Source organism: Aptenodytes forsteri, unplaced genomic scaffold (genome assembly GCF_000699145.1).
Source record: "Aptenodytes forsteri isolate BGI_AS27 unplaced genomic scaffold, ASM69914v1 Scaffold209, whole genome shotgun sequence".
NCBI classification, from domain to species: Eukaryota; Metazoa; Chordata; class Aves; order Sphenisciformes; family Spheniscidae; genus Aptenodytes; species Aptenodytes forsteri.
This window is the reverse complement of record NW_008795034.1, coordinates 4,478,829-4,491,221: the sequence shown is the minus strand read 5'-3', so window position 1 is coordinate 4,491,221 and position 12,393 is coordinate 4,478,829. Positions and strand designations below refer to the sequence as shown.

The 12,393-nt window shown below is 46.1% G+C and overlaps 1 protein-coding gene across 1 annotated transcript; it reads right to left on the bottom strand.

The window, feature by feature from the left end:
* Window positions 1–1,474: 1,474 nt before the first annotated feature.
* Window positions 1,475–12,180, bottom strand: DHX33 (DEAH-box helicase 33). Its single transcript, XM_009276410.2, has 11 exons — window positions 12,014–12,180; window positions 11,075–11,302; window positions 10,053–10,223; window positions 8,940–9,125; window positions 8,093–8,204; window positions 7,547–7,706; window positions 7,027–7,115; window positions 6,316–6,443; window positions 5,537–5,740; window positions 4,291–4,377; window positions 1,475–3,338 (listed from the first exon to the last, which is right to left on the bottom strand). Exons 2-11 carry the CDS (start codon window positions 11,231–11,233, stop codon window positions 3,030–3,032), a joined length of 1,605 nt encoding a protein of 534 aa, XP_009274685.1. The 5' UTR covers window positions 11,234–11,302; window positions 12,014–12,180; the 3' UTR covers window positions 1,475–3,029.
* Between the last annotated feature and the right edge of the window lie 213 nt (window positions 12,181–12,393).

The following is a 12,393-nucleotide window of genomic DNA, read 5'->3' as shown; positions in this document are numbered from 1 at the left end:
GGCGCTCGGATGAGGCTGGGGCACCGGTGAAGGCGCAGAGGAAGCTTTAGGGATGTGGAAAAAACGCTGGTGCTTCCCTCTTGACTGCAACGAGAAAAAGCAGCTTATGTGGTGAAAGCTTTACTCCCGCACATCGCCCCACTCTTCACCAGAATAGCCAGCTTCCTGGCAACACCTCAGCAGTTTACTCAGAATAAGTAATTTTTGGTTTTTTTTTTTTCCTCCTTTGGCAGTAAATATTTTAGAGGGAAGATTGACCAAGGCAAACCGTTTCCTGGCATAAAGCGTTCCCTTTGCCTAAAAGCTAGCACTATTGCTGCTCACGGCAAGGCTGTAGCAGGAGAGCATCGCTAGCACCCCATCGCATCGATATCACCGCATCGCATCGAAGGAGCGGGATTTTTACTCCCAGCTCCACGCTGGTGTTCGAGCACCGCACACGTAATGACGGGGCCGTTCTGCAACGGGAAGCACAGATTCACCGCCCCACCATAACATCCCACCACACCAGCCTCTCTTTTAACATCTGCACACAGACACCCCAGCCTGCGTAAAATGAAGACGCTCCCACAAGAACTGAGAACGCTGGGACTTGTACCTGACTTCCTTTCCTCCTCTTCTTCCGGCAGAAACCGTCGTTTCTTCCATCCACACAGCTTTCGTGTCTCACAAAACAACACCCAGGACTTGGATTTTTGCCATCACTTCTTTATTTTGAGAAAAATATACAAATTACTTCTAAATAAACACCCATCCCCTCCCTTAGACTGTTAAATTAGACTGCCCAAACAAAATGTGCTTATACTCCCATTTTCCCCTACAGATGCAGAGTCTGTAAAACCAAGAAATAGACAGATACAGTGCTTTGATAATTCCCTGCAATTCGTGCGAGTGAGAACAATTGAAATAGCTGCATACTCTTGAAATACCAATCCAAAACTGCAGCTGGTCATACATACAAAACTGGCAAGTTTTGCCCGTGCCCCACTCACCACTCTTTTTTCTTCTTTTTTTTTCAAACCACCAAAGAACAGTATTTTTTGCAAAGAGGCACAACAAAGGGATGTGTGTCCGTTTCCACTGCGCCCCTGCAGACATTCAGTATCACCCTTCCTAGGAACAGGCTGAGAGATGAGACCGTTCCAGGTACACCAGGTACCTACTTACACTCTTTGGGAGACACAGATCAGCACAAGTGACGTTGCAATTAAAAAAAAAGATATATATATAGATATATAGATAGAGAGAGAGAGAGATATATATATAAGAAAAAAGAATAAAAGAGGTATTTGCCTCAGTTTTCAAAGATAAAACCAAGGTAAGCCAACACTGGAGCCCAAAGAAAAGGCACATTACAATGCGTTAACCGTGATGTGTGTAACCAGAAAGGACAAATTATTATGTGGCAAGTGCAGCTCGTCCCCACAGATGACAAGCAAAGCCAGCAGCTTTCCCCGAGCAAACGGAGTGAACAAGGGCTTGCCAATAGCGAGCGGCCCCATTAATGTGTTATAAGCTTTTTTTTTTTAAAGTTGCTATTTGAAGGATACAAGGACTAACCCCCCCAGTCCCATCACAGCCCATGTATATCACACAATGACACCGCACGTGCAGAACAGCTTCCTCTCCCTCCCTTTCAGACACCTAACCTGCTTTAGTTCAACTCATCCAAAAATCTGTATAAATTACTACACTATGTCAACAGACTCTGTTGAAACTGGAAGTTACCTCTCCCAGAGAGGTTATTTTAGAAGTACTTAGGATATCATTTAAAAACAACTTACATTCTCCCCCCGACCAACACACAGTGATAATGGAATAAATCCACTTTCCTTCACATTAAAGAACAAGTTTTCCCTTTGGAGTGGCACTAGTTTCTTAATTCCAGTATTTAAAAAGACGATTAAGTTTGTTATTGCCACTTTTCTCCAACAGGGGAAGAAAGAGATGGATAAGACAGATGCCAAGGGAATACGGAAGAAAAAACAAATAATAGATACTAATGGTAGAGCTGTGGCTCTTGACAATGTCAAGCTCCAAACTTCTAATGGAAAACCAAAGTATAACTGGGACAGGGCTGGGGGAGGCAGAAGGGGGAAGAAGCACTGGTGTCAGAGCACAAGACGCAAACATTTGATGAATCGAGGACCTTTAAAGGAAGTCCAATCTCCAAACCACATCTTCATTCTCATTTTGCTGAGTCTTCCTCAAGTTGGCCTGATTAGCCGTTACAGATGGTGTGCCAACTCCAAAGCCAGAAATACACGGAGAAGAGTCAGAAAAGCCAGAAGTATTTGCTGAGGAACAACACGCCCTAACAGCAAAAGGGTGAACAAAGATGACGCCAAACACGCAGGCAGCTGGACAACCTCTCCAAGAAACCACTGCCAGCCCCTGAGGCTCAGACGCAAGCAGTGAAGACCTGGTCCAAGCAGGCATTCCCATTACTGGCCTTCGTATGGTCCCAAATAAGACGGTGAACATGACATGCAGGCAGAAAGATGTTTGATGAGGTAAAAGACAGTAGCACCTCCCTTCTAGAAATAGTAAAAAAAGGCATTTTTTTCCCTGTATGTAGACATTTAAAACTCTTTTCTCCTTTTTTCCCAATAAAACTTGCTAAAGATACAAGCACAATCATCGAAAATACCAAGTTTGCTCAGAAGAGCTCTCAGGATTTCATCTCCTCATATACAAGCCTGTTAAACTTCAGTAAGTGTTAAAAACTGGAATCTGATACCAGCTCCCCTTCCTCCCCCCCAGTATAGATTTATCACACACACATACACACGCGCACAGAGTACATACTACATTCCCCTTTTACAGGTTAATTGTTAAAAAGGATGACTGTTCTAAGCCACGGAGACTTGTGAGTTCCAGCTCTCATGGAGAAGCCATTTTCCTCTAGGTTTTTACCTGATTTGCAAGGCAAAGCTCTACCGCTCCTGTACATTCATTACAAAACAAAAAAAATAAGTCGTTTAGGGTGAGCCTAAAAACCCTGGACCTGTCGGTCCCAGACCCACAGGTCAGTTCTTGGCCGTTCGGAGCTTCCTGCGGAAATAGTCAGGCGCTGCATCATACAGCCAGTCCGCATCCACCACGCACAGGTCCCGCATGTAGCACTTGTTGGTGCGAAGCAGCCCGTTGTAAACCACGCAGGCTGGCTTGCAGTGGAAGAGCACGGAGGAGGGGTGGATGGCCACCAACTGGTGAGAGTCCACGGTGCTGTAGGTGCCGTCCGGCTGCAGCTCCGCGGCGTTCATGAAGAGGCTGTGAGCCAGGCAGCGGCGGATGTTTCCGGTGTCTGAGCGGGAGGACTCGATTGGCATCGACAGCTGTGCAGCAGCAAGAGACACAAGAGTAGGCAAGCATGTATGTGCACCCTCGTGGGGAAACACAGCCCCGTTTTAGTGGGCTTCCAAGGTCAGGCAATATTGTGTCAGAAATCCTGCTAGCGTGGGAAATTTAAAAGGACCGCTAGGAATTCAGCTCAGGTAGATGTTGGGCTAATCCAGATTAATAGCAAACAAAAGATGAGCCGCAAAATAGATCGAGACTCTCCTTCTGGGAGAGAGTTTTAGGCCAACTAGCATTCGCAGTGGGACAGGGGTGCCAAACGGTGGCTCCCATGTCACGTACAGACTGCAAGCAATTCAGCAGCAGCTCCCACACTGCGCCTTACGCTCTGAGACTGGCAGGAACAGTGCTGATGTGAAAGCTGCTGTTAAATTGAATGCCTGACTCCGTGAAGAAGCCAGCCAGCGTGGGCTGCTGAGGCTGACATCCATCAGCGGTGCACATAGCACAGTCACATCTACAGCTCCCATGTCACGTACAGACTGCAAGCAATTCAGCAGCAGCTCCCACACTGCGCCTTACGCTCTGAGACTGGCAGGAACAGTGCTGATGTGAAAGCTGCTGTTAAATTGAATGCCTGACTCCGTGAGAAGCCAGCCTGAGGCTGACATCCATCAGCGGTGCACATAGCACAGTCACATCTACACTAGAGCAGCCAAATCCCTTAGGAAAAAAACTGTCCTCTACCCGAGAAGCCTTCCCAGAGCTCCCCTTCTCTCTTCACCTCTCCTCGACCCACTGAGCCCTGCAGCTCTGAGGTTTTGGGATGCAGCTGCAGAGTCAGGAATTTTACCTGACTATTCATGGGAGACTGAAAACAAAACCGCATTTTCTCACTCCTGGGACTTGGTGCGCAGTGAAATCAGTTTGGGGACAAACAGAAAAATAGAAACAGGTGAAACAAAGAAATACAGTATGGCAACAAGTTACCTTCACACAAATGTCCCTGAGCTGAGCTCTGACATCCGACACAAGCATCATGTTCCTGCCATTGACAAAGTTCTCTTTGCACCATTCCTGCAGTGGAGACACCAGGAGTTAGAAAGGGCCGTTTCTTCGCCCAAGAAGCACGACAGTCTTTGGATATCGTGAAAAGCAGAATCCTCCAAACACACAATCTTTCTCGAAGAAAAGGAGCTAACCCACTTCCTTGTCATGTTTCTACCCCTAATTACTCTCTTCTGTCTACGTTCCCTCCCACAGCGCCAAGATACAGCATGCTGTTGTTCTCTTCCCACTCTGCAAGGTCACCGAGTGCTGCGAAACAGCACTTGCTATCCCACAGGTGGTGAAAACAAATTATGTAAGAATGACAGATGCTGCAAGGAATGGGGTACACGAGTCTACAGATCTACAAATCAAACTGAGGAGTTTATAGGGTAGGATAAATCAAAATCTGCTTGTAAGTACACTCAGTGTTTTTGCAATGAATCCTGCCAAACAGCATGTCTAGGGTATTTATCAGCAAGTCTCAACACTCTCCCACTCCCTCCTGTTTCCAGCTGGAACCAGGGAAGGAAAATACCTGGCTCCGATTACAGAACTGGCCTCATGGCTGAGGGAACTGGGGTTGTTTAGCCTGGAGAAGAGGAGGCTGAGGGGAGACCTCATCGCTCTCTACAACTACCTGAAAGGAGGTTGTAGCGAGGTGGGTGTCGGTCTCTTCTCCCAGGTAACAAGTGATAGGACAAGAGGAAACGGCCTCAAGTTGCGCCAGGGGAGGTTTAGATTTGATAATTAGGAAAAATTTCTTCACCAAAAGGGTTGTCAAGCATTGGAACAGGCTGCCCAGGGAAGTGGTTGAGTCCCCATCCCTGGGGGTATTTAAAAGACGTGTAGATGTGGTGCTTAGGGACATGGTTTAGTGGTGGACTTGGCAGTGTTAGGTTTACAGGTGGACTCCATGATCTTAAACAATCTGACCTAAACGATTCTATGATTCTGCGAAGCTTTTGATAATCAGTTTTGCTACAGCCTTCTGAGGGAACCTTCGGCACTTGAACAGCTTTCTCCAATTACCCAATTGTAAAGGATGAGTAAGTCTTCTCTTCTCATTGCTTTGGAAGGATGCACATCGCATCAACCGTGAAGGATGCAGATGTCACTTTGCTGTATGCCAAAAAGGCTCCTCACCACCATGAGCCCGGACAGCGCTGGTGTCCTCAGAGCATCCTACCTTGTTGCCACTGACATTTTTGAAGGCCCTGTACACGCTGAGCAGGGTAAGATGATCCCCCTCACTGGAGATGAATTTCTTCCTGATGGATTGCACTTCATCCCGCCGGGCGGGGGGATTGTAGAGGACACTGTCCACTGATAACAGCGACACGATGGTCAGGATCTCTTCTGTACAGTGGAACTTGGGGGACAGGAGGATGGTCTGCAAGTCACAGAACAAAACTGATTTTTGGTCGACCAAATCCACTTCAGATGGGCAGACTTTTCTGCTCACCAGCAGCCCAGGAACTTTACCAAGCATTGCTTAGGACAATTTCATAAACATTTGGGCCTAGAGACAACTGTAAATCCTCTTACGGGCCCACCAAGCACCTTTAACAGCAATGTCATGCTCTTTCCTGAGCCTGGCCAGTTCATATACAGTACAAACATGGCAACTAAAATCAACTACAGCATCAGACACTTCATGAAACTGCTTAACAGCGCTACCAGCAATCCCAGAAATTGCAAGGGAATTAGCCTTGTTTCAGCTTCAGAGGTGCCAGAGGAAAGACATTATCTTTTAAAAAATCTCCCTGAATTAAACAACAAATGACAAGCAAACCAGCACAGCTCCTGGAAATAAAGCTGTGCTTCATGAACATACTGCAAATATACTCGTACAGCTGCAGTCGCCCCAAGTTCCAGACCTTGTTTAAGGAGTTTGGAAGAGAAATGCCAGTGGTACTGGGAAGAGTACGTGAGATAAAAATTAGCTAAATTTTCTGTAGTTTTTACTTTCGAGAACTTTGGTTCCAGTGGAAAGGCTGCCATCTTCCTTCCCAAGGGGGTTAGGACAAGCTGATCTTCCTTTCGTTCCACAGCTCCCAGCAGGTCCAGCTGCTCAATCGCTGCTTGAATAGCGTCTGTCAAAACAAGAAGCTTCAGGCTGTGCGGCCTCCTGGCCGACACTGGCAGGGATGTGAAGGATCAGCTGGTACCATCACTACCTCTTTCCCCTGGCCAGAGGGACAAGTACTTTCTGTTTAGAGAAATTAGTGCCCCAAACTGTAGTTTATCCCCCCTATCCAGTAGAACAATCACCTTTTCCAATTTAAGTAGCAAAAACAGAGGCAAAACTAAAGCTGCCATCTCTAGCTTTGAGCAGAAGCCGCGTGAGATTTTCTACGGCTTTCCTTGGCAGTTAAGGCCCACCTTCACGTTCTTTATGACTCAAAACTGCTCCCTGCTCTGTTTGGAAGCTGGACTCCCGAGCTCTCTGCCATAACCATGGCTGCTCTGATGAGGCTGAGCAAAAGCAATGAGCAGTGAATGAATCAGACTTCTGGACCACCACGAGAAGATGCAGCAGAGAGAGACAGCTCCCCTTTCACAGCCCTGACCTTCCATACTCCATCTTCTCTGGCTGGCCTGAAGACATTATTTTGAAGCAATTCCTCAGTGACTCATTTGTCAATTTTTTCCAAGGCTGCCTTTGTAACCACTTACCAGGAGACGGTTTGGACATGAAGTCAAAGGTGAGCACATTGGGAATTCTCAGGGCCAGGAGCTGAAGCATCACACTGGCCAGATTACACCTGCATAGGCAGAAAAAACAACTGAGATTGTTCTCCTCTTTTTTTTTCTTATTTTTTTTTTTTCTTTTATTTGCCTATAAGCTGAGATGGAGTCCTCAGATCTGAGCTGCAACTTGACAGAGACTAGTCCAATGCTGGCTGGTGAAGCCTTACCTCCTAAACCACGAAGGGTAGGAGGCGGGTCCAAGATTTGGAGGAAAGTCAAGAGAACTATTGCCCATGAATGTTTGGAGACTCAGAGCCCAAATGTCCACCCTGAGCAAATGCTTCCTACGTTTTCTGTTTAGTCTCCAGAGTTCATTTTTCTTAAAAGTCAACCGGTCAGACCCTAGATCCAGTTTTGCTGTTCAGTTCTTTACGCAGCTCCGTCTGTAACGGTACCTAAAAGAGGTGTGTCAAGAAGTGTGACGGTATCAGGGTTCTCTTCTCACCTCTGTATCTCGGGTATTGTCATTTTGTCAAACTTCTCAAACTCATCCTCTGTGTAGAGCCGGTAACAGATCCCACTGTCCTCTCGCCCTGCTCTCCCTGTTCGTTGCCAAGCCTGGGCCTTCGACACCCGCTGAACTGCCAACACTTCCAGACCAATTTCTATGTATGGAAAAGCATCACTTCAGTCAATGTCTGCATAACACACAGCTTTGAAAAAAACATAACTTCGTAGGATTAACAACAAAGAAATCCCAGGGTCTACCATCCAAATACTGCTCAGACTTCACTTGGTTTAGCACCCTCAAGCAAAGGTAATTATCATGCACTGTGTCCATAAAGAGAAGATTCGTTTGACAGATTTTTACAGCTGCATTGCTGGTACTCAAAAAAACCCAAACCCACCTCAAAACCCACACCTAAAACCTAGGACATTAATTTAGACAGTGCAGAAGGTGTTTTAAATCAGCTCTCAGTGGGGCTCATTGCCTCAAATAACTTCTATAAAACTTAAAACAATCTCTGCATCGTTCCTTAGAATTCCTCACCAGGGCTGTACTTCTTTGCTTTGACCATGCCTGTGTCGACAACGTATTTTATTCCCGCAATGGTGATGGAGGTTTCTGCGATGTTGGTGGAGAGGATCACTTTGCGACAGCCCTGAAAGGAAGAGCAAACTAAAGCCAGTAAAAAGCCATTTTAGATTAGCTGCGATGAAGAAACGCTACTACTTTTGACCAGCGTGGGCCAAGCCTACATATCGTTGCAGCATGCCATGACCACATACCATGTTTCCTATGCCAGCTCTCGTAAATTACGATAATCTCTAGTTCCTAATCAGTTTCTAAAGCATGTGCTTACACTTCTTGCAACAAAATACACCACCCAGGACAGCTGTTATCAATATGTCTTTAAACCATTTTGATTTCATTTCTGGCACAAGCACAAGACCTGAATCCCTGTTTATCTGCTGAATAGGTACAAAAGGGCCTGAGGCAGAACAATTTCCTTTTCTTGTGGCCCTGCCAAATATGCCCAGGTTTTTAGCTTTCTTAGTATTTGGCTGGCCCATTAACCGCTGTAGCTTTTTTGTGATACGGACATAAAATTCCTATGAAATGGGGCAAATTTCAATTCCTCTGCCCTTTTCACTCCCCCTAATCCTTCCTTCTTTTTATGATCCCCAGATGACTTATCATATGTATCTGTTAATACCATCCCAGTTGCATCGTCTTATATCACACTAGAATCATTCAGCTTAAAGTCAGTAGACAGTCGAAACTATTACTTACTGTAAGTACAGACCACTTTAACCCCTTAAATTCCACGTTTCTTCCAAACACTCATGCAAGCAAACAGACAAACTCATCCTGTTTACCCATCATATTGCCTCACCTTGGGGGCAGCCTGAAAGACGCGGAGTTGTTGAGAGTAGGGCAGAGAAGCATAAAGAGGCATCACCACCATCTGCGGGCAGCCATCAGGGAGATGCTTGGCAATGTCTCGACAGGTTTTGGTCATTGCTTCAATTTCTTCCTGACCAGTCAGAAACACCAGGATGTCCTGAGAAGAGGGTGCTTCCTGGAGGCAGAGGAAAAAGCAAGTGAGAAGTTAAGATGGTTTGGATAGGGAAGGAGAACTGAGATTGTGATGAGATGTTGTCCTGACAGCAAGTCAGCAAAGCAGGTAAGGAAGAAGAGACATACATGCTGTGCAACATATGCACAGCATATGAAGTTCCCAATGGACTCATCAGAGGTGAAGGGTAAACCGCATTTTGCAGGATTGAGTCTTAACGGGATGGAAAAATCGTTTAAAGTCACATGTCTCTTTCATTAAATAACTGTCTGGGACACGCAAATGAAAGAGCCAGCAAGCACCCAGGTACAAGCCAGTAAACACACAAAACTCAGGTGAGAGGAACATTTGGGTATTAGGTATGAATTGACATCAGAGATCTTTGCTTAGCAGTCTCCTTTCAACTCCAGCCTTGATGTGCAAGTCCCAAAATCCTAACAGCAGCAGCATCTTCAAAGCATTAAATGTAGGGTAATAAACAGTTTCATTAAATGATTTAACCATGTGGCAGTTTTGCATTCAGACATTTAGTCACAAAATGCCTTTGAGCTGTTATTTTAATAGAGCTCTACTTGCTCTGCGGTTACCTTTGCCAGTAAATTAGAATCATCTTCACGCTACTGTTAGCTTATGCCTGCATTTCCCACTGCAAGCCAAGGCTCTTTACGGTTGACCACTTCCAATCTTTCTTTCCACTTTTGGAATAACACCGGCATTTGTCAACCCCTCCCTTGAGCCAATCCAACTCACTAACCCAGCACGCTCCCCAAGTATCCACTTTTTCCGGAGGATGCAGCAGAGCACCTCAGGGACATCTCTGATTTGGCAGCATCAAGCTCAAGCCATGTCTTCTGCCACAGCAACCTGTGAGCCCCCCCGACCAACAATCCATGGCCCCCGGGAGGCAGAAACCTGACGAGACTGCCATACCTGGTGGATTTGGAAGACTGACACCAGTGCTGCTTGGAGGTAATCACTCTGAGGCTGTTTGGTGTAAAAGATCTGAATGGGATGTTGCCGGCCTTCTAAATAGAGAACAGGAGCTCCATTGAAGTACTGGGAGAACTGGTCAACATCCATCGTAGCTGACATGATAATCACCTTCAATGTGCACATAAGATGGGTTAGCACTGCAGTTTAGACCCAGCAGGACACTTACCAGTCAGGACTAGCCAAAAGTCACCTTCCTGAGACTGATATATGCTCAGAACAGCAAAAAGCACAGAGTTTGGGACAGAAGAGAGTGATCTTTCCTTGTTAAAGCCATCAGCTTTGGTATCACACAACATGTTGGTAAGATAAAATGAGCGAAGATGTGTTAAAATTCTCTTCCGGTTAAAGCCATCAGCTTTGGTATCACACAAGCATAACATGTTGGTACGATAAAATGAGCGAAGACATGTTAAAATTCTCTTCCAACATTTACTAAACAGACCTGAGTACCCACAAAGTTAGGCTGCACAATGGTCCGTTGAACGACGCAGTGCTAGGACCCTACCAGTCCCCTGCATGCCTTCCCCATCAAAACCAACATGCTCTCACACACTGCATCATGCACTCACATAAATTCTTGTGCACCTGACACACATGCGCAATCTCCTTCCCCAGCGTGAGCATGTCATACAGCTGTCGTATCAGACAGAGAGCTCCTGTATCCAGGGTGCTCTCAGCAACAGCACCAAAACCGCCCCAAACAATGTCTCTAGTCTATAGCTCACACCCAAGGGGCTCTTACGAAAAAAGGCAACGTGGAGGTGACCAGATACCTTGTTCAGATGTGTCATATCAGGCCCACACGTCGTAAGTTCTATTCAGATTTAAAGGGGCTTTTTAGGAACAGGAAAATAGTCAAGGCTGACATTTCAAACACTTTGGAAAACCCCAGGAAAAACCCATAGCGCTCAGGGTCAGGCCCCATCCCTGCCCTTTGCTGCCATCCCAGATGCACATACTTTTAGTGGCAGTTTGCCCAGTTCCTTTCGTTTCTTTTGTGCAGCTTTCACCACTCCAAAGAGTACATCAGTATGGATCGTCCTCTCGTGGGCTTCATCCAGGATGACAACACTGTACTTCCGCAGCATAGGGTCCCCAATAGCTTCGCGAAGCAGCATTCCATCTGTTAAAAACTTGATTCTAGTTTCATCAGATGTAAGATCATCGAAGCGTACAGTATAGCCGACCTATGGAAGTGATCGTTACAGAAAGTACAAGCACAGAGTTACTTGCGTTTCTCATTGCCATCGTACCACAAGGACGGACTACAAAGCACTCTGGTCAAGGCGTCGGACAGAGCCAACTCCAAGGAGACTCTGGAAAGCGTAATGGTGCATTTGCAGTCTGCGAGCAGTTAGCCTTACAAATCTAATAATCCACCTAAAGGAAGCTCCCAACATTGTAACCCAGTTAGCCTTTTCCCAACTAGAAGTTCATCACAAATGCTCCAAGTTTCCTCTCCTTCCTCCCCTGCTAGAAACTACTCCACATTCTCCAAAGACTTTATGTAGGGGAAGTCCTTCTCCTCCACTTTTCTCCCACAGATTCACAGATCTACAGATTCAGCACTCTGCTCTCCTTGACAGTGACTTTTGATACAAGGAGCAATGGAAGAGTGCGCAATATTTTTTGTTTTATTCGTTAACCAGTATTTTTTCAAATGGAGGAACACAGATAATAATCAAGTACAACACCACAGAGACAGAGTCACACGTGCCCCCCCCCGAGCCCCAGAAGCAGGTAAAAAGCCTTTTTTTTTTTCCACTCAGGCATATTATTAAATGAAGACTACCTATTACTCAGTGGCTGTTTTTTATCTTGCCCATTAAGCCCTGATACAGTCCCATTGGCACTGCAGTACTAAACCAACTCTCTAAAGACTTTGTAAAGCAACCTACCAGTTTGCCCAGCTCTGTCTTCTTCTCATCCGAGACTCTGGTAGCTAAGGATATAGCTGCTACTCTGCGAGGCTGGGTCACAGCAATGATGCCTTGGCGGCCAATTCCTGCTTCGTAGAGGTACTGAGGGATCTGAGTGGTCTTCCCTGAGCCCGTTTCTCCTAAGGAACATCAAGGGAATAGTTTTCCCCTTCTATAGCATTTTCAAATGAAAGGTCCCAACTCTTTTTTTTATGTTAACTTTTAACCACATTTCAGGATGGGGAGGCTGAAGACAGGAAGAGGTTGGACAGCTTGCCCGAAGTCACACCGTAAAGCAGCGGCAGGCCAGGGACAGAACCCAGCGCCTTGCTGTAGTTGCTAGACCGCTCCTCTACAAA